At 35.1% G+C, this 23,034-nt stretch overlaps 3 protein-coding genes across 3 annotated transcripts; all 3 read left to right on the top strand.

Moving 5' to 3' along the window:
* The first annotated feature begins 1,461 nt into the window (after nt 1–1,461).
* On the top strand, nt 1,462–6,954 carry LOC144850709 (hyalin-like). Its single transcript, XM_078708103.1, has 9 exons — nt 1,462–1,591; nt 2,367–2,588; nt 2,856–2,978; nt 3,472–3,735; nt 4,075–4,362; nt 4,596–4,880; nt 5,403–5,690; nt 5,783–6,070; nt 6,246–6,954. The coding sequence occupies exons 1-9, from the start codon at nt 1,534–1,536 to the stop codon at nt 6,548–6,550; spliced, it is 2,121 nt and encodes a 706-aa protein (XP_078564229.1). The 5' UTR covers nt 1,462–1,533; the 3' UTR covers nt 6,551–6,954.
* A 615-nt stretch (nt 6,955–7,569) lies between these two features.
* Nucleotides 7,570–17,814, top strand: LOC144850701 (uncharacterized). Its single transcript, XM_078708084.1, has 13 exons — nt 7,570–7,780; nt 8,587–8,808; nt 9,078–9,197; nt 9,911–10,174; nt 11,622–11,909; nt 12,156–12,440; nt 13,082–13,369; nt 13,462–13,749; nt 13,930–14,214; nt 14,998–15,282; nt 15,496–16,830; nt 17,176–17,306; nt 17,420–17,814. Exons 1-13 carry the CDS (start codon nt 7,723–7,725, stop codon nt 17,549–17,551), a joined length of 3,981 nt encoding a protein of 1,326 aa, XP_078564210.1. The 5' UTR covers nt 7,570–7,722; the 3' UTR covers nt 17,552–17,814.
* A 563-nt stretch (nt 17,815–18,377) lies between these two features.
* On the top strand, nt 18,378–22,942 carry LOC144851062 (uncharacterized). Its single transcript, XM_078708583.1, has 8 exons — nt 18,378–18,444; nt 18,751–19,074; nt 19,576–19,830; nt 20,087–20,374; nt 20,608–20,892; nt 21,415–21,702; nt 21,795–22,082; nt 22,258–22,942. Exons 1-8 carry the CDS (start codon nt 18,378–18,380, stop codon nt 22,560–22,562), a joined length of 2,100 nt encoding a protein of 699 aa, XP_078564709.1. The 3' UTR covers nt 22,563–22,942.
* The last annotated feature ends 92 nt before the right edge of the window (nt 22,943–23,034 follow it).

Here is a 23,034-nt window from a genome sequence, read left to right on the forward strand (position 1 = left end):
GAAATAAGAATAACTGGATTAAACCTCCTTCATCCGGGTGCAAGTACAATCATGATATTGAAAAGGTATCGGAGACAACTATAATAAACCAATTCATTGTCATCATTCTGTATAACACTGTTGTATAATATTTTTGAATGTCACCGACACATTATACATATACACGTCTGTTCCCAGTGTACATAATAAAACAATATTTCTGGAGATTTATTATCAATACCACTAGAAACTTAGATTTTTTTAAATTTTTTAAGTACTAAATGCATTGACAATTAAAGCATCAGAAGTGTATTTGAAAATCATGCTACAATACACTACAGTACACAAGGGTGTTTTCAGGAAAGCTGGACATTGTACAATAGTAATGAAACTATGTATTGGCATATATATGCAAAAGACAGTGTTGATTGTTGACAAATTGTAGTCACAAACAGATGAAAAATTGTGTAATCGTGTCTCATATAGTGTCTCAGGATAATGATGTGTCATTGTTTTATATCATTATAGTTATACTGGCACCTGGAGAGGATTCGTTAAATGGAGCCTGTGACAGTGTCACTTTTATTCTAAAAGACAGAAACATTTTAAATAAACGCTCACCCCTCTCTTCGATTTAAACGCCCCGCCACATGCATATACACAACAAGGCCATATATATGGCTAGCTGCAGTCGCGTGCTCAAATTTTAGTTAGTGTTTACCGACCAACCGACCGACATAGTGAGCTGAGTTGCGTTGCACGCGACTAATAATTGTATCACAACACATTTCAATGACTACCATAATCTACAATTTACCAAGCATTTTTGTATCACTTTTTGATATTAATTGTGCTGTGAATAAGCGCATTTTGTAGGATTGTTGTAGGTAATAAATAAATCATTTTGTTTGACAAATCCAAAAGAAATTACTCACATTCTTTAGCTTTCGCCATCTTGGCTGATGGCTTGATCACAAGTGATGCGGTCCGCGTATCCGGTCCACTGCTACTTCCTGGAAATCTGTTGTTATTGTTTCTAGGTGACGTCATACTTTTTCGTAGCAATGATGTGTATACGTGATCGAGATATACACAGCCCCTTCGTCGCGGTTGATTGCGTTAGCCCCCCCTCTTTCTGATTTGGATTGCCTCTCTGATTCTACGCTTGAATGGGTTAGAGTCTCTGTCAAGAATTTTGGCCCCCTCTCCCAATCGATGATGTGGTTTTCTTGCGCTGCATGGTCTGTGATGGCGGATTTGTGGATTTCGGATGTTGATTCCTTTTTAGTTGCCCGGGTGTATTTACGATTTTACGATTACGATCACAGACAATGCAGCGCAAGAAAACCACATCATCGATTGGGAGGGGGCCAAAATTCTAACAAAGCTGTTCACATGCTTCGTCGTCACAATTTAAAGGAATTCACTGCACACTGGAATTTCCAATGTTGTTAGTACCAGGGAAGAGTGTAATTTAACTCTTCCCTGTTAGTACTATACGCTCATTGTTTCCTTTATCATTAGTTGTTGCGACTAGGAGTTGGAAGTGACAGAATGAAAAACTTGTTCTTTGTCCTATTCATTACTGCTGTTAGTGTTACTGTGTCGACAGGTAAGGAGAAAATATTATTAATTAAACATTTTTAAATTCATTCATAATAGTATGTTTATTACAAATAATCTTCACGGTAAAACTGAATAATAATAAGTCAACAAAAATAAACAGCTATACATATAAATATATATATAATTATTAATGTTAGCACTAAGTATTGACTAATATATATGTTTTGGACCTGAGGTTCTCGTCTGTCATGACGGGATTGGGTCATGTATTGTTAAATTAATAACAAAGTTTTTATATTCAATAAATATATTGTTCAGTACAATTTGACTTGTACATCTAACCAATTATGTTTAATGTTTTGCCGTAACAAATCGCAATTGAAAGTATAATTGGTAAAAAAAACATTAGGCGCTAATTCAAAATTGGGATTTTCTCAAATATAGAACTTTTTCAAGAATTTTGATCATAATATAATGATAGTAGATGATTGAAATGTGATTTTGAAAAGAATATTATGAATAATCATTGAATTTTTCCTTAATTTTGAGTGTTTTTGGGGTACCGGTAGGCCTATAGTTTTTTTAGCTCACTAATTCGGTCGGTAAAAACTAACTCAAATTTAAGAACCCGACTGCAGCCATGTATATGGCCTTGTTTAATGTTATGTTTTATAGGCTACAATAGCAACTTATCGCATAATATTTATTGAATTTTAGAAACACCGAATTTTGTCAATTATTTTGGGAAAAAATCAATCATTTTATTTATTGACATAACTGGTTCCTTATGTATTAATTTTATTTGTTCAAACGCTATCTAGGCAGTTGTGATTCGTCATGGAGTTACTTTCAAGGAAAATGTTATCGATTTCCAACAAGCACAAGGGGATGGCAGAGTGCTAGAAATTGGTGCCAAAATTATGGAGCAGACTTGGTCGCTATAGAAAGTGATGCAGAGAACAACTATATTAAAAATCGTATAAGTCAAAACTCATGGATCCGCTTAACGGACAATGAATATAAATGGACTAAACTAGACAGATGTAAGCCTACTATTAGTATTAGTTATGTGTGCTAATTGGTCTTATTGCATTTCTTTACAAGATGAATCATAGGGTGGCGCCGCACTTTTATCCCCGACCGAAGACTTTCTTTGAAAATCCAAGATAGTTCAAGATACTGATATTCATATTTTCTATTTCTGATGAAGTAATCATGGATGTATCAATGACGTAATCATGCTCTACACATGTTTCGATAGTCTGTGCTATTAAAATGTGATAATTTACTATTTTTAATATTGTTTATAGATAGCAGTCCTGGAAATTGTATTATTATGAGGTACCAGTCGACGTACAGTCGTTATAGGCCTGCTACTGGTTCATGGGAAAGTTACTTTTGTCATAATTCAATAAGATTTGTATGTGAAAAGAGTAAGTAGATGATCAGAGAGGTCTTGGCCTTCCGTCACAAAACAAAGTACCAATTGGTCATTACATTATTATAAATAAAGAACAGCTCTGTGGATGTTGTTTTAATCAACCTTGACCTTTTAACTAAATATTCTCTGCAAGCTTTAGAACATGAAAATATGTTTTATAAATTGCAGTAAAAATTTATTTTCATGTAAAGTAGTCATATTACTTGAATAATAGTAGTGGAGTTGTAGTTATAGTGTTTAACATGCTTGCCTCCCAATCCAAAGGTCCGTGGTTCAATCCTGACCTAGTGCCAGGGTTTTAAGTCACGACGCTTTCAACTTCACTACATAAGCCTCAAATGAGACTTAGTTTATAAGCACGATAAAGTATAAAATAAAATAGTTCCATCTATCCTGTAATTGGCGAGTTAATTTGTTGGATGCGTATGAAATAATAATAATAATAATAAATATTATTTTACTGTTGTTTTTGTTATTGATACAAGCATTAAAAGACTTGCAGAACCCAACATTAAGGAATTGTCCACGCAACCGGATTGTTAAAACTTATTCCAGGTACCAGGAAGTTAGTTGGACGGAACCAATAGCACATGATAATGTTGGCATCAAGACAGAAGAAAAGACATATAGTGTTCCTAGTCAACACTTTGAATTGGTCGATGGAGAGCAAACCGTATATACTGTGAGTTATTGGGTAGAAGACTATGTTGGAAACGAGGCTGAATGCATCTTCAATATAACTATTATCGGTAGGATTTTTTTGTTATTAAATTATCCGAGATTACTTACATTTTACAATACGGTGAATGACCGTTAAAGTAGTAAAGAATATAAATTTGTTGAAAAGTTATATATTGGTATGGTATTTGTTTTACGGTAATAATTCATCCGAGAGTACACTACAATAATGACTGTTAAGATATGTATCTATATATATTAGTGAATGGAGTAGTACACGAGATAGGTCTACGCCAATTCTACATTTGGGAAAAAACCATGCAAAAGATAAAGAAATATTTAGTCCTAGTCATAACGTACTGGTCTCAAACATGACTAACAACGAAAAATAAACTGTTCTTTGTTGACAGATGATGAGCCACCCGAACTGCAGTGTCCTGATGTAACGTCAAATTATCATAGAACCTACTACGGCTACATCCACGCTCATACTGACGAAGGAAGTCCTAACGGCACTATCACGTGGGTTCCTTTGGTTGCCAGAGATAATAGCGGAATTCCTCCCAATATCACAAGTTATCCAAATAAACCCGGCGATGTTTACCCAATGAGAATGTTTCCACCTTACACAACTACTATACGTGCAACGGACAAATCAGGAAACTTTGAGGAATGTGTTCTACACTTTGCAGTTGTTGGTAGGATAGTAATCTATAGTTATGATTACCAAATACAGACAAATAAAATAATAAATTGCCACAATTGCCTTTAGTTTTACATACCTTGCAGTAGTAGATTATTGCGAACGGGGGATGTTTGTTTTTGAGATGCATTTGCATTTACAGGTGATGACATTTTTCTTATTTTGGCCATAATAGCTGCCCATATTGACCATACTCAAATTAATTCTACTTTTTTTTTACAATTGTAGACATTGAAATTCCAGTTTTACATTGTCCATCGCATTCAAACAACATTGTTAAAAGAACTTCAGAGTCTTCTTGGTCAGTTTTCACTGACGTGTCCTCCAGAAGTGCTCGATTGTATTGGCCACGACCAAACGTCACAGACAACAGTGGTACTGTCGTCTCCATCAGTTCAAATTACAACTCTGGTGATGAATTTCCGGCAGGAAGTTCTGCCTATGAAATAACGTACACTGCAATTGACAGAGATAACAACGTCGGAAATTGTTCGTTTTATATTACAGTCGAAGGTAGGTCAACTATTCTTATTGCTTTATGACAATATACTCCAGTTTCATAGGCTAATTTCACAATACAACATCTCACGGGTATCAAAGTGCCTGTATCATGCTAAGGGTTAGCTTGATACAGGCGCCACATATAGTAAATTGTATCACATAATTTTCTTATGATACTAGATAAATTTAGATAGAGAACCGAGAAGTACGACATGGGGTCGGTAAACAATTTTGCAAACATCAGTTTTGAAAAATCTTTGTAACGCTTTTTATGAGTCATTGGTTTTCTCATAATTGATGAGAGCGTATTTAGTCAAAAGACAACCTTCCATTGCTTACAAAATACAGTCATGTTAGATAGCTTTATTTGAAGTAGGAATGTTAGTGTTACCCAAATCATTCAACACTACTCTTACGCCCTGTCTACACTATCAAACATTATGTGACAAAACATTATTTACTAGTTTGATAGTGTAGACAGAGCTTTAATTTGTCAATACTTTTTCTCTTGGTTTAAACTTGGTTTAAAAACAGATTGGGAAAGTCCATCAGTTGAATGTCTACCTGACTTAGAACGCTACACCGACGACGGTTCAAGGTTTGCGTTATTCTCCTGGAACATCACACTTAACGACAATTTTGCTGTCAGCTACTGCATGTCTAACGACTCTAGAGTTGAACCTACGAACACTACATTAAATGACGAAAATATCACTCTTGCTCAACATGGCTTTTTTTCTATCGGTGTAACTGAAGTTGAATACACCGTGACAGACACATCTGGCAACAATGGTACCTGTCTGCTTACAATTACAGTTATAGGTGAGTTTTCGCGCATACTGAGGTAAAAATCTTTGTTTAAATTCCTAAAAACACAGCAAAATTTAAATTTCTTTAAAAAAATTTTATTTCAGACAATGAACGTCCATCAATTATCTGTCCGAGTAATTTCTCCAATTATTACGACCATATATTTGGTTTTCATCGCCTCGTCACTGATTATGGTCATCCATACGCAACAGTCACGTGGTATCCTCCAGACGTTGATGACAACAGTCAATATCTGGTCACGTGGGAAAGCTTCCCTTATACATCAGGTGATAAGATTCCGACGCGACAGTTTCCACCGTACACTGTACACATGACTGCAACTGATCTGTTCGGCAATAACAAATCTTGCTACATTTATTTCACAGTCATAGGCAAGTTAATAAAAGACAAATGTAGGCTCTATTTCAAGTCGGCCTTAATGCACAGTCTACTCCATTGGCAAACACAAGCCCCTTCCATCTCATATAATGCATGTACCACGTGCTTCTTCGAATCTCCTTTTCTTCTGCATTCCAATCGTATAGTATGTTGTTTATTTTATTCTAGACATCGAACCTCCGATTATAGAATGCCCAACGAACATTACAAATTACTACGATACGTACTTCGGCATTGTTAGGGCTGCTACTGATTCAGATGTTAACACGAGTTCCGTTAGGTGGGAAGATCCTACAGTTGTTGACAACAGCGGAGGTCGTCTGATAGTGAAGTCATCACACAAGTCTGGCGATGTGTTCGCGCCAAAATTCTACCCTCCTTATGAAGTGGAGTTTACGGCAGAAGACGAATCCGGAAATGTGAATTCATGCAAACTGTACTTTCTCGTTACAGGCAAGTTATCTCCAAATTAACGGCATAAGCATAAAATAAATAAATAAAATAAATTGTAGTGATACTTATGTAAGGCAAATATAGCCTACTACTTTGTACACAGTACAAGTAGAAGCCTTCTAAAGTATACTTTGGTATGGTGATTTCTTTACTAGTTAGATGATAGGCGTGTTTTTTCAGCTTAATAAGAATAATTAAAAATAATAATTCAACTTTTGTCCGCAATATAAAAGCTGACATAGTTAGAAATTTGCTTGTTGATCGCAGTAACATAAATAGACAGAGATCAGTTATATATTATGAAATGTGTCAATGTATTCATAAGATTTGAAGACAAAAGACTTTTAGCCAGATACTGTATACAGCTGTTTGTATAATTTAACAAGTTATAAATTAAAAATGTTTAGAAGCAATTCCTTTCTGGTCTCTTGCTCTGTTCGTTTCTGTATTAGTTGACGAAGAGAAGATTCCGTATGCACATCCATATAAAAATAACTACGGTACTTTGAACATAAAATAAGACGATGTTAACGACGACCAGGACGTAGACTAAGAGTGACGTCATGGTAATACAATTGTACGCATGCGATGCACTTGGATATGTATGCAGATCTTATTAAGTTTCGCAGCTAGTTGAATTCTCAAAGACAATTGCACTTTCTCTTTCCTTTAAATGGAAAGAAAATGTGATACTGTTATATATCATATAGTTATTAGTAGTACCTGATGATTACGAATACATTTACTTTTATAAATATGTTGTGTTGCTTCTACTATAATGCTGTCTGGAATTCTAATTAAAATAAAAATTACTTTGTAGAAAAACGATGGCCAGTTTGTAAATATTAATATACACCGGTACATTACGTAATAGATGTTATAAACTAATCATGCATAACGAAGAGTACCTAGCGCCACAACACTACCACATATCCAGCATGGTAAGTCAATAAGTATTATCGGGTGCAGTAATATGACTTAAACAGACATTTCACACACTCAATAATTTCCTACTCCTAAAATAACAAAATAAAGCTGTTCACATGCTTCTTCGTCACAAGATCGGCAATCTTGCACAATCAGGAAATTTAAAGGAATTCACTGCACACTGGAATTTCCAATGTTGTTAGTACTATACGCTCATTGTTTCCTTTATCATTAGTTGTTGCGACTAGGAGTTGGAAGTGACAGAATGAAAAACTTGTTCTTTGTCCTATTCATTACTGCTGTTAGTGTTACTGTGTCGACAGGTAAGGAGAAAATATTAATATTATTGCAGATAAAAACATTTTTAAATTCATTCATAATAGTATGTTTATTACAAATAATCTTCACAATAAAACTGAATAATAATAAGTAAACAAAAATAAACAGCTATAAATATATATATTAATGTTAGCACTAAGTATTGACTAATATATATGTTTTGGACCTGAGGTTATCGTCTGTCATGACGGGATTGGGCCATATATATAAGTATTGTTAAATTAATAACAAAGTTTTTATATTCAATAAATATATTGTTCAGTACAATTTGACTTGTACATCTAACCAATTATGTTTAATGTTTTGTCTTAACAAATCGCAATTGAAAGTATAATTGGTAAAAAAACTTTAGGCGCTAATTCAAAATTGGGATTTTCTCAAATATACCGAACTTTTTGAAGAATTTTGATCATAATATAATGATAGTAGATGATGGAAATGTGATTTTGAAAAGAATATTATGAATAATCATTGAATTTTTCCTTAATTTTGAGTGTTTTTGGGGTACCGGTAGGCCTATAGTTTTTTTTAGCTCACTAATTCGGTCGGTAAAAACTAACTCAAATTTAAGCACCCGACTGCAGCCATGTATATGGCCTTGTTTAATGTTATGTTTTATAGGCTACAATAGCAACTTATCGCATAATATTTATTGAATTTTAAAAACACCGAATTTTGTCAATTATTTTGGGGAAAAAATCAATCTTTTTATTTATTGACATAACTGCAGGTTCCTTATGTTAAATTATGTGATTCATTTATTGAATTTATTTGTTCACACGCTATCTAGGCAGCTGTGATTCGTCATGGAGTTACTTTCAAGGAAACTGTTATCGATTTCTAACAAGCATAAGGGGATGGCAGAGTGCAAGAAATTGGTGCCAAAATAATGGAGCAGACTTGGCCGCTATAGAAAGTGATGCAGAGAACAACTTTATTAAAAATCGTATAAGAGGAGACTCATGGATACGCTTAACGGACAATGAATATAAATGGACTAAACTAAGCAGATGTAAGCCTACTACTAGTATTAGTTATTTGTGCTTATTGATCTTATTACATTTTAACAAGATGAATCTTAGGGTGCCCCACCCGGCTCGCATACTTTTCCCCGGCCGAAGACTTCATCAATCCAAGATAGTTCAAGATACTGATATTCATATTTTCTATTTCTGATGAAGTAATCATGGATGTATCCATGACGTAATCATGCTCTACACATGTTTCGATAGTCTGTGCTATTAAAATGTGATAATTTACTATTTTTAATATTGTTTATAGATAGCAGTCCTGGAAATTGTATTATTATGAGGTACCAGAGGTACAGTAGTTATAGGCCTGCTACTGGTTCATGGGAAAGTTACTATTGTTATCATTCAGAGAGATATGTATGTGAAAAGAGTAAGTAGATGATCAGAGAGGTCTTAGCCTTCCGTCACAAAACAAAGTACCAATTGGTGTTTACATTATTATAAATAAAGAGCAGCTCTGTGTTTGTTTTAATCAACTTTGACCTTTGAACTAAATATTCTCTGCAAGCTTCAGTACATGAAAGTACGTTTTATAAATTGCAGTAAAAATACTTAGTTTCTGTCTTTTGTAGATTGTAGCAAAAGCAAAACTTTTTTAAACCAGTAGTATTATTGTATAAGTTAAAACCAAATACCAAAACAAAATCTTATACTTCCGTCTTAAATTTTAGATGAAGTTTATTGGATTATCTTCTATACCATGTATTATTACCATTTTAGTCTGTAAGTTAGTAGTGATATTACCTGCTACTATCCATCTATTTACGTACCGGTATATTTTAACCAGCACGTTTATTTTTATATAAAGTAGTCATAATTATTACTTGAATAATGGTAGTGGAACTGTAGCTTGGTGGTTAACGTGCTTGCCTTCCAATACCTGACCTAGTGCCAGGGTTTTAACTCACAACTCAACTCCACTCCCTAAGCCTCAAATGAGACTTAGTTTATAAGCACGATAAAGTATAAAATAAAATAGCTCCATACATCTTGTAATTGGCAAGTTAATCTGTTAGATGCGTATGAAATAATAATAATAATAATAAATATTATTTTACTGTTGTTTTTTTTTATTGATACAAGCATTAACAGACTTGCAGAACCCAACATTAAGTAATTGTCCACGCAACCGGATTGTTAAAACTTATTCCAGGTACCAGGAAGTTAGTTGGACGGAACCAATAGCACATGATAATGTTGGCATCAAGACAGAAGAAAAGACATATAGTGTTCCAAGTCAACACTTTGAATTGGTCGATGGAGAGCAAACCGTCTATACTGTGAGGTATTGGGTAGAAGACTATGCTGGAAACGAGGCTGAATGCATCTTTAATATAACTATTATCGGTAGGATTTTTTGTTATTAAATTATCCGAGATTACTTACATTTTACAGTACGGTAAACGACCGTTAAAGTAGAAGAATATAAATTTGTTGAAAAGTTATATATAAAATATGTACTGACATCAGTACAGTAATACTTGGCTTGCCATTTGGGAATTTCCGATGTCAGTACATGCCTCCATGATCAGTACATACTCGCCTCGGCATTTGGAAGTTTCCGATGTCTATGAGAGATTTACAATCATAAGATTATAAGATTTATAAACATATAAATGTACGTAAGGGCAAAATTCGGTAAATCGCGCCTTACTTTTTACTCGATGGTATATAAAGTTGGTTCGTACTTTCATTTAGGTTCAACGATTTGCCCCAAATAGGAGTGTTTTCCGATCGTGGTATACGATATTATTTTGATAGATTATTAATATACATTTATACAAAAGTATTGATTTGCGATAAATGGAACATTCCAATCTCTCTTCCACAAGTGTTTATTCCCTAAGGCGTCGTAATAACACAAAAGACAAGTACACCCATAACAGAAATTCGATCCATTTTTTACAATCTGTGCTGCAGAGGTTGGATATAAGTTGTTTTTTTTTAAACAGATAATGAGCTAGCGTTTTCAGTCGCCGTCTATATCTGTACAATCAACATTATTATTGCAGTTAAACCACCACCCACCCCCTCAATGGTATAATTAGCGTCGTAAAGCCAGTATAGGATAGGGAACAGTACGGATCACATGCCCTAAACGCAGAACTAGGCCTACTTTGGTGGGTTAAGAAACCAAATTAAGTATGAATTGGCTCTAAGAAACAACTGAAAACCATTAGGCCTACTAATTAAGTTGTATTAGATAATTATTCATTTATTGACGATTAAAGCGAATTTACGATTTGCCTCGAATAAAAGTGTTTTTTACAAACTGTTTTACATTATATAAAGACATAGGCCTATACAAATAAGCTTTACTACTATTGCTTCTCAACTTTTGTATTAATTATTACTGTAATTAAAACAAATATAATCGTCGTAGTGGTGTATCATTACATGTGCTGTATAGGCTACTATTTCAATTGACTATGATGGTGAAAGTTTCAACAAAGTATTAAATCGCAATGTTTTACTGTGTTTAGTGGTATATTATTTGTATAACATGAAAACAATTATTATTTCGTTACTGAATGGATAAAGAATATATTTAAAAATTGTCCCTCTTTTTACCCACCCTCTTCCCCATCCCTCAACCCTAATGTTACATACAAAACACAGATCACCGTGTCTATTTATTCGTTCCTGTAAATGAAATTTGTCCTGCGATACGTACATTTGAAATCTCCATTTTTTTAACGCTGAAAATGACTATGTATTCCAGAACCATCTGTGGGCCCACTACCATCTAGTAACTATAATTAATGAAAACTACAAAGAATTCTCTTTTTAACAGATGATGGACCACCCGAACTGCAGTGTCCCGAGGTAACTTCAAATTACTATAGAACCTACTACGGCTATATCCATGCTCATACTGATGCAGGGAGTCCGAACGGCACTATCACGTGGGTTCCTTTGGTTGCCAGAGATAATAGCGGAATTCCACCCAATATCACAAGTTATCCACTCAAATCCGGCGATGTTTATCCAATGCGACTGTTTCCACCTTACACGACTACAATACGTGCAACGGACCAATCAGGAAACTTTGAGGAATGTGTTCTACACTTTGCAGTTGTTGGTAGGATATTAATCTATAGTTATGATTACCAAAAATACAGAAATAATAAAATAATAAATTGCCACAATATTAACGCTCCTTTAGCTTTTACATACCTTGCAGTAGTAGATTATTGCGAACGGGAGATGTTTGTTTTTAAGATGTATATGCATTTACAGGTAATGACATTTTTTCTTATTTTGGCCATAATAGCTGCCCATATTGACCATACTCAAATTAATTCTACTTTTTTTTTTACAATTTTAGATATTGAAAGTCCAGTTTTACATTGTCCATCGCATTCAAACAACATGGTTAAAAGAACTTCAGAGTCTTCTTGGTCAGTTTTCACTGACGTGTCCTCCAGAAGTGCTCGATTGTATTGGCCACAACCGAACGTCACAGACAACAGTGGTACTGTCGTCTCCATCAGTTCAAATTACAACTCTGGTGATGAATTTCTGGCAGGAAGTTCTGCCTATGAAATAACGTACACTGCGATTGACAGAGATAACAACGTTGGAAATTGTTCGTTTTATATTACAGTCGAAGGTAGGTCAACTATTCTTATTGATGTATGACAGTATAATCCAGTTTCATAGGCTAAATTCACAATACAACATCTCAAGGGTATCAAGGTGCCTGTATCATGTTAAGGGTTAGGTTGATACAGGCGTCACGTATGGTAAATTGTATCACATCGTTTTCTTATGATACTAGAAAAATTTAGATAGAGAACCGAGAAGTACGACATGAGGGCGGTAAACAATTTTGCAAACATCAGAGCTCACTCAGAAAACTCAAGTTCTGAAAAATCTTTGTAACGCTTTTTATGAGTCGTTGGTTTTCTCATAATCGATGGCAGCAAATCAAGTCGTACCTCGAAAAACAACCTTCCATTTCTTTCAAAATACAGTCATGTTAGATAGCTTTAGTTGAAATAGAAATATTGGTGTTACCCAAATCATTCAAAACTAATCTTAAGTCCGGTCTACACTATCAAACTTTATGTGACAAAAATAATTTATGATGTGCCCATATATGAACATGATGATGTCACATCACTACCATATTTGAGCATATCACTACCATATTTAGGCACATAAAACTTTTTTGTCGAACTAGTTTGATAGTGTAAACAGAGCTTTAGGGAAAATAATTTGTCAATTATCTTTCTCTTTGTTTAAAAACAGATTGGGAAAGTCCATCAGTTGAATGTCTACCTGACTTAGAACACTACACAGACGACGGTTCAAGGTTTGCGTTATTCTCCTGGAACATCACACTTAACGATAATTTTGCTGTCAGCTACTGCATGTCTAACGACTCTAGAGTTGAACCTACGAACACTACATTAAATGACGAAAATATCACCCTTGCTCAACATGGCTTTTTTCCTATCGGTGTAACTGAAGTTGAATACACCGTGACAGACACATCTGGCAACAATGGTACCTGTCTGCTTACTATTACAGTTATAGGTGAGTTTTCGCAAATACTGAGATCAAAATATCTGTTTAAATTCCTAAAAACACAGCAAAATTTAGATTTCTTTTAAAAATTGTTATTTCAGACAACCAACGTCCATCAATTATATGTCCGAGTAATTTCTCCAATTATTACGACAAAATATTTGGTTTTCATCGCCTCGTCACTGATTATGGTCATCCATACGCAACAGTCACGTGGTATCCTCCAGACGTTGATGACAACAGTCAAGATCTGGTCACGTGGGAAAGCTTCCCCTATACATCAGGTGATACGTTTCCGATGCGGCAGTTTCCGCCGTACACTGTACACATGACTGCAACTGATCTGTTCAGCAATAACAAATCTTGCTACATTCATTTCACAGTCATAGGTAAGTTAATCGAAGACAAATGTAGGCTCTATTTCAAGTCGGCCTAATACTGATGCCCAGTCTACTCCATTGGCAAACACAAGCCCCTTCCATCTCACATAATGCATGTACCACGTGCTTCGTCGAATCTCCTTTTCTTCTGCATTCCAATCGTATAGTATGTTGTTTATTTTATTCTAGACATCGAACCTCCGATTATAGAATGCCCAACGAACATTACAAATTACTACGATACATACTACGGCATTGTTAGGGCTGCTACTGATTCAGATGTTAACACGAGTTCCGTCACGTGGGAAGATCCCACAGTTTTTGACAACAGCGGAGGTCGCCTGATAGTTAAGTCATCACACAAGTCTGGCGATGTGTTCGCGCCAAAATTCTACCCTCCTTATGAAGTGGAGTTTACGGCAGAAGACGAATCCGGAAATGTGAATTCATGCAAACTGTACTTTCTCGTTACAGGCAAGTTATCTCCAAATTAACGGCATAAGCATAAAATAAATAAATAAAATAAATTGTAGCGATACTTATGTAAGGCAAATATAGCTTACTACTTTGTACACAGTACAAGTAGAAGCCTTCTAAAGTATGCTTTGGTATGGTGATTTCTTTACTAGTTAGATGATAGGCGTGTTTTTTCAGCTTAATAAGAATAATTAAAAATAATAATTCAACTTCTGTCCGCAATATAAAAGCTGACATAGTTAGAAATTTGCTTGTTAATCGCAGTAACATAAATAGACAGAGATCAGTTATATATTATGAAATGTGTCAATGTATTCATAAGATTTGAAGACAAAAGACTTTTAGCCAGATACTGTACACAGCGGTTTGTATTATTTAACAAGTTATAAATTAAAATTGTTTAGAAGCAATTTTTTTCTGGTCTCTTGCTCTGTTCGTTTCTGTATTAGTTGACGAAGAGAAAATTCCGTATGCACATCCATATAAAAATAACTACGGTACTTTGAACATAAAATAAGACGATGTTAACGACGACCAGGACGCCGACTAAGAGTGACGTCATGGTAATACAATTGTACGCATGCGATGCACTTGGATATGTATGCATATCTTGGTAAGTTTCGCAGATAGTCGTCACAAAATACCATTCTATAACTGCACGTTGTCGGGGCTTGGTGCTCGGATAGGGAATTGAAAGAGTTCCATTTTGCGTTGGGTGACGACGACGACGACGAGTTTGTCAGTATTGATGTAATTTGCATATTATACATCATCTTTCAGACAATACTCCACCCACGTTTGAATGCCCGGAATTCATCAGAGGTTTCAGTCGGGGTGAAAACAGCACTTTAGTGTATTGGTCGATAGTTGTATATGACCTAGAACTGATTTCTGAGATTCAAGTAAACAACGACGCGGTGACGCCATTTCGTTTGGAACCATATAGAAAACGAGTAAATTTGACAGCATCTGCAACTCTCCCGATCGGTACCACTTTTATAATGTATACATTTGAAGATTCTTCAAGGAACACTGCATTCTGTAGTTTTTACGTTCAAGTTTCAGGTAAACAATTAACAACAATGCTAGCGTTTTATGAAGTATAAAAACCTCAATTTTAAAAGACTGTTCGTACTCAATATAATATATCCAACAATATAATACAGTAAAACAATAAAGACACACACAACCAAAACATAAACAACTTAACACTAGATTTCTATGTTATTTTATCAAAAAAGACTTCTTAACAACTCTATGATTTATTTTATTTTACAGAGAATGAACCAGAAATAATTTTTCCAGACACAACCATGTCACCTCAAACCATAACAGAAAACTACAGAAATGACTCTAACTTTGAAGAAAACACGCCTTTTAAACAGCCAGAAACATCATCTGTAAATACTCCGATATCACAATTACCTGTAACTCCTTCGCCATTAGTAAAACTATCATCACAATCATCATCATTATCATCCTCACAATTACCAACAACGTCATTATCACCAAAACCAACGTCATCACAATTTTCCTTTCCACTTTTATCTTCAGAATTACTGTCAACGCCATTATCACCAACACCAATATCATCAAAATTGTCCTTTAACCCATTAGTTTCACAATTGCCATCACCTTCGTTATCACCAAGACCAATGTCATCACAACATTCTGAACCATCAGTTTCACAATTACCATCTCCTTCGTTATCACCAACACCAATATCATCACAAATTTCCTTTAAACCACCATCTTCACAATTACCATCACCTTCATTATCACCAACACCAATGTCATCACACATTTCCTTTAAACCATCAGTTTCACAATTACCATCACCTCTACTACCAACAACACCAATGTCACAATCACAATATTTTATTAAACCATCACCTTCACAATTACCATCACATTCATTACCATCAACAACAATGTCATCACAATTTTCTGAACCGTCATCTTCACCATTACCATCACCTTCATTACCATCACCTTCACCAATGTCATCACAATTTTCTGGACAATCATCTTCACCATTACCATCAACAACAATGTCACCACAATTTTCTGGACAATCATCTTCACCATTACCATCACATTCATTACCATCAACACCAATGTCATCACAATTTTCTAGACAATTATCTTCACCATTACCATCACCTTCATTACCATCAACAACAATGTCGGTAGTTCCTTTTAAATCACGCACCACCCTTCTTCCATTTATATCACTGGCATCTACTTCCTCACCATCAACGATTTCAGTTCGATCTTCTTCACCGTTGGCATCATTCACCTTGAATTCGCTTCCGACAACCACTGTTGTCACAGCAGTTGACACTCCAGTTACAGCAGAAGACGATAGAGAACAGACAGTCACTAAAGCTAGGCCTAGTCAACAGTTTACATTTACCGCTGAACAGCTAACGACTAAGCGCCGATCAGTCCATAAGAAGTCTACAGTACAGCAGCAAACTACAGGATGGCCAAGTGACCAGACAACGTCATTTGACGAAGTGTCACCGGAAGTAATTACTAGTTCAATATTGACGGTTTCCGGGCAAATGATTGAAAACGAAGATGGCGCCCTGAACAAATCAAACAGCCATGGTAAATATACAAACACAGTAATCAATCAATATCAATTTAGATTTAGCTTATTAAATTTGTACACGAGAAGTGTAAGCATAAGCAAAAATAGCCCTACAAACAAACTTGTGGTGCTGATTGAAATACACATATATAGGCCTAGACTTTAATCTAAGACTATACACAACGGTACGTGGATAATATTTTTCTTCCTTATGCTTTCTTTCAAAATTCTTGCTTAGACAAATACCATTGTCAACAATGTCCACTAAAAAAATTATTTTTAATATATAAGGTATGTATTGCATCAATACTGTTGCTCATGCGCAGAATAACGTAGGCCTACGTATTACTTTTATTTTACAGATAACGTTTTTCCCAAGGTACTAATTATATGCATATGTCTACTGTTCATGGCCGTCATCGTCATAGCAGGGATACTTTTTATAATCAAAGGAAGAAAAGTTCAGCAGAAATACTATTTTCAACCTAAACATGTAAGTGGTTTTAAAACAAGTACAATAAATTAGGAACTTAGAAACTCGATATTTTGCCGAATATTATTTGAACAAATAGTTCAGTTAAAAGGTGTATTTTGTTTTTTCTACAGGGCGAAAACAAAGACAAAGAACCTCCATCGGTAGATATTTGCGACTTGCGACCATTAAATAAAGATGCGCAGACAATTCACAAAGACGATGGTATTCTCAACTGCGCATATAATAATGACAGTAAAGTCTGAACCCCGTCTGTATAATTAATTCCTTTAATTCGCATTTAGCCCAGAATCCAGTCCGGTGGCCGGATATAAAAACTCAGTGTGAACGAAGCTTAACTCTATAACAAATTAAAACGTTACCTCTGGTGACCATATAGAGGGCGCACTTGTGTTATAAATATAACCGCGTACATTGTGCTCTCCAGAGACGGAAATAAAATTAAAATAGATGCTGTAGTGAAAATGGAAGTTAAGACATTTTTTTTTGTTTTGCTTATTTTTAAACACATAGCTTCAGTTCCCAAAGATATTTTAGTGAAGACCAGTCTTCTAGATTAAGTTGGTTTACTTTGATACTATCTACAAAGAAACAGGTATATTGATAACAGCTACTGAAGACTCGATCTCAAAAACATCACAATCTTATCGTTACGGAATCATAAAAATAACAGCAAACTATCAATCTCAAAATGCTACACTGAAATATCCCCTTACTGTCTTGTCAACAGGAGCCAAGCATCAATTAAAATACCTATGTTTACAGTTAGTAATATCTGTTGTTGGTTTGTTATGTACATCTAAGACCATAATGTGGTCTGTGCATGTTACCTCAATGCATAATGTATAGAGTCTGATGTCCTGTATGGAGCCTGAAATTGAGACTAATCGTAGATGATTTACTAATCAGATATTGCATACCGTCAATATTTCCTACTCCAAACAATACCAAAATATGAGTGACAGATATTGTGGTTCACAACCAGGAAGCTTCCATGAATGTATTTGAATTTGGACTTTCCAAAATTTCATTTTTGCTAGTTACCATTAGATATTACTTGGTATGGGTATAATGAAAACTCACTGGAAAACTCCATTGTTTTTCCTATTCATTGTGCGTGCTACTGCGTCCTCGACAGGTAAGAATGATCAATATTGTAACTACACGTAAGTTTAAATTATAAGTGACGTTTAAATGTGTTTACATTTGAGTAAACTTCCTTTTTTTAAAGTTAATGTCCAATGCTATAGTAGATAGACCATATAATGAATTATTCCTTATGGGACTAAAGTTAACAATTACATGAGATTTGAATTTCTAAGAACATCTTTTGTGTTTTTTAAAAATAATAATTTAATAAAAATACACTTGGATGACCTTTCTTACTAGAATCTACTTAGGCCAAGTAATTGGTTTAAGGTTTTATTCATGTTTATTACAACAGTAAGACTTGTTGGTGGCGGAAATAGCTATGAGGGACGAGTTGAGGTATATAATAGTTGGAGAATACGTGGAGAATGGGGTACAATATGTGATGATTATTGGGATATAAAAGACGCTCGAGTTGTGTGTAGACAATTAGGTTTCGGAGACGCAACTGGAGCCCCGCAAAGCGCTGCATTTGGCCAGGGGTTGGGTCCAATTATGTACGATGATGTTCAGTGTACAGGATATGAAACTGATATAAGAAGATGCCGTAATAATGGATTTAAGAATCACAATTGTGGCCATTCCGAAGACGCTAGTGTTATTTGTGATGTTCCAAAAGGTATGTTTTGATAGTTTAAATTTCCTTTTCAGATGGTTGCTATCATTTTCAACAAATAAACACATACATTTCTCAGTGATTCCATTTCAAAGACATTTTGAGAAAATGACAAAATATACACATTTATGACCACTCTAGTGGGGAGTTGTGGCTTCGAGTTCCAGAATGTACGAAAATAAAACATGGGCATTCACAACAAAGGAATTTTAAGGAACACTGGTTAAGTCCTAAATCTGGTTGACAAGACTTTGTATAGACTATTTCCTGCAATTCAGAACACAAAGTGATTAGATTTAAAGGCTTACTTTAAAAGTCCTTTTTAAAATCGAAAACAAAAGCAGTACTGTAGTATAAAATAACACAACAAAAAGAGTTATTATATTTTACCTTCGTCTAAAAATGTGGTTTCTTATCTCTCAAACACCAGGAATATTTTAGTGTGTAAAATTTAATCTTTTTGTTAAGTTTTTACTATTATTTTATCGATACACAAATTAACAGACTTGGAGAACCCAACATTAAGAAATTGTCCAAACAACCAGATTGTTGAAGCTCAGGGCAAATACCAGGAAGTTAGTTGGACGGAACCAGTAGCACATGACAACAAAGGCATCCAGACAGAAGAAAAGACATATAGTGTTCCAAGACAACGCTTTGAATTGGTGGGTGGAAAGAAATCCGTCTATACTGTGAGGTATTGGGTAGAAGACTATGCTGGAAACGAGGCTGAATGCATCTTTAATATAACTATCATTGGTATGGTATTTGTTTTTTCATAATTCAACCGAGAGTACACTACAATAATGACCGTTAAAATAAGTATCTATATATATATTTTTTTAAATCTCATTTTTTTATAATTAGTGAATGGAGGAGTACACGAGATATGCCTACGCCAATTCTACATTTAGGAAAAAACCATGCAAAAGAGAGAGAAATATGTTAAATTTAGTCCTAGTCATAACTGGTCTTAAACACTAACAACGAAAACTAAACTGTTCTTTGTTGACAGATGATGAGCCACCCGAACTGCAGTGTCCTGATGTAACGTCAAATTATCATAGAACCTACTACGGCTACATCCACGCTCATACTGACGAAGGAAGTCCTAACGGCACTATCACGTGGGTTCCTTTGGTTGCCAGAGATAATAGCGGAATTCCTCCCAATATCACAAGTTATCCAAATAAACCCGGCGATGTTTACCCAATGAGAATGTTTCCACCTTACACAACTACTATACGTGCAACGGACAAATCAGGAAACTTTGAGGAATGTGTTCTACACTTTGCAGTTGTTGGTAGGATAGTAATCTATAGTTATGATTACCAAATACAGACAAATAAAATAATAAATTGCCACAATTGCCTTTAGTTTTACATACCTTGCAGTAGTAGATTATTGCGAACGGGGGATGTTTGTTTTTGAGATGCATTTGCATTTACAGGTGATGACATTTTTCTTATTTTGGCCATAATAGCTGCCCATATTGACCATACTCAAATTAATTCTACTTTTTTTTTACAATTGTAGACATTGAAATTCCAGTTTTACATTGTCCATCGCATTCAAACAACATTGTTAAAAGAACTTCAGAGTCTTCTTGGTCAGTTTTCACTGACGTGTCCTCCAGAAGTGCTCGATTGTATTGGCCACGACCAAACGTCACAGACAACAGTGGTACTGTCGTCTCCATCAGTTCAAATTACAACTCTGGTGATGAATTTCCGGCAGGAAGTTCTGCCTATGAAATAACGTACACTGCAATTGACAGAGATAACAACGTCGGAAATTGTTCGTTTTATATTACAGTCGAAGGTAGGTCAACTATTCTTATTGCTTTATGACAATATACTCCAGTTTCATAGGCTAATTTCACAATACAACATCTCACGGGTATCAAAGTGCCTGTATCATGCTAAGGGTTAGCTTGATACAGGCGCCACATATAGTAAATTGTATCACATAATTTTCTTATGATACTAGATAAATTTAGATAGAGAACCGAGAAGTACGACATGGGGTCGGTAAACAATTTTGCAAACATCAGTTTTGAAAAATCTTTGTAACGCTTTTTATGAGTCATTGGTTTTCTCATAATTGATGAGAGCGTATTTAGTCAAAAGACAACCTTCCATTGCTTACAAAATACAGTCATGTTAGATAGCTTTATTTGAAGTAGGAATGTTAGTGTTACCCAAATCATTCAACACTACTCTTAAGCCCTGTCTACACTATCAAACATTATGTGACAAAACATTATTTACTAGTTTGATAGTGTAGACAGAGCTTTAATTTGTCAATACTTTTTCTCTTGGTTTAAACTTGGTTTAAAAACAGATTGGGAAAGTCCATCAGTTGAATGTCTACCTGACTTAGAACGCTACACCGACGACGGTTCAAGGTTTGCGTTATTCTCCTGGAACATCACACTTAACGACAATTTTGCTGTCAGCTACTGCATGTCTAACGACTCTAGAGTTGAACCTACGAACACTACATTAAATGACGAAAATATCATTCTTGCTCAACATGGCTTTTTTTCTATCGGTGTAACTGAAGTTGAATACACCGTGACAGACACATCTGGCAACAATGGTACCTGTCTGCTTACAATTACAGTTATAGGTGAGTTTTCGCGCATACTGAGGTAAAAATCTTTGTTTAAATTCCTAAAAACACAGCAAAATTTAAATTTCTTTAAAAAAATTTTATTTCAGACAATGAACGTCCATCAATTATCTGTCCGAGTAATTTCTCCAATTATTACGACCATATATTTGGTTTTCATCGCCTCGTCACTGATTATGGTCATCCATACGCAACAGTCACGTGGTATCCTCCAGACGTTGATGACAACAGTCAAGATCTGGTCACGTGGGAAAGCTTCCCCTATACATCAGGTGATAAGATTCCGATGCGACAGTTTCCACCGTACACTGTACACATGACTGCAACTGATCTGTTCGGCAATAACAAATCTTGCTACATTTATTTCACAGTCATAGGTAAGTTAATAAAAGACAAATGTAGGCTCTATTTCAAGTCGGCCTTAATGCACAGTCTACTCCATTGGCAAACACAAGCCCCTTCCATCTCACATAATGCATGTACCACGTGCTTCTTCGGATATCTTTTTCTTCTGCATTCCAATAGTATAGTATGTTGTTTATTTTATTCTAGACATCGAACCTCCGATTATAGAATGCCCAACAAACATTACAAATTACTACGATACATACTACGGCATTGTTAGGGCTGCTACTGATTCAGATGCTAACACGAGTTCCGTCACGTGGGAAGATCCTACAGTTTCTGACAACAGCGGAGGTCGTCTGATAGTTAAGTCATCACACAAGTCTGGCGATGTGTTCGCGCCAAAATTCTACCCTCCTTATGAAGTGGAGTTTACGGCAGAAGACGAATCTGGAAATGTGAATTCATGCAAACTGTACTTTCTCGTTACAGGCAAGTTATCTCCAAATTAACGACATAAGCATAAAATAAATAAATAAAATAAATTGTAGCGATACTTATGTAAGGCAAATATAGCCTACTACTTTGTACACAGTACAAGTAGAAGCCTTCTAAAGTATGCTTTGGTATGGTGATTTCCTTACTAGTTAGATGATGGGCGTGTTTTGTCAGGTTAATAAAGAATAATTAAAAATAATAATTCAACTTTTGTCTGCAATTTAAAAGCTGACATAGTTAGAAATTTGCTTGTTGATCGCAGTAACTTAAATAGACAGAGATCATTATGAAATGTGTCAATGTCTTCATAAGATTGGAAGACAAAAGACTTTTAGCCAGATACTGTATACAGCTGTTTGTATTATTTAACAAGTTATAAATTAAAATTGTTTAGAAGCAATTCCTTTCTGGTCTCTTGCTCTGTTCGTTTCTGTATTAGTTGACGAAGAGAAGATTCCGTATGCACATCCATATAAAAATAACTAC

The sequence above is a fragment of the Antedon bifida genome, chromosome 8 (assembly GCF_963402885.1).
Source record: "Antedon bifida chromosome 8, ecAntBifi1.1, whole genome shotgun sequence".
NCBI classification, from domain to species: Eukaryota; Metazoa; Echinodermata; class Crinoidea; order Comatulida; family Antedonidae; genus Antedon; species Antedon bifida.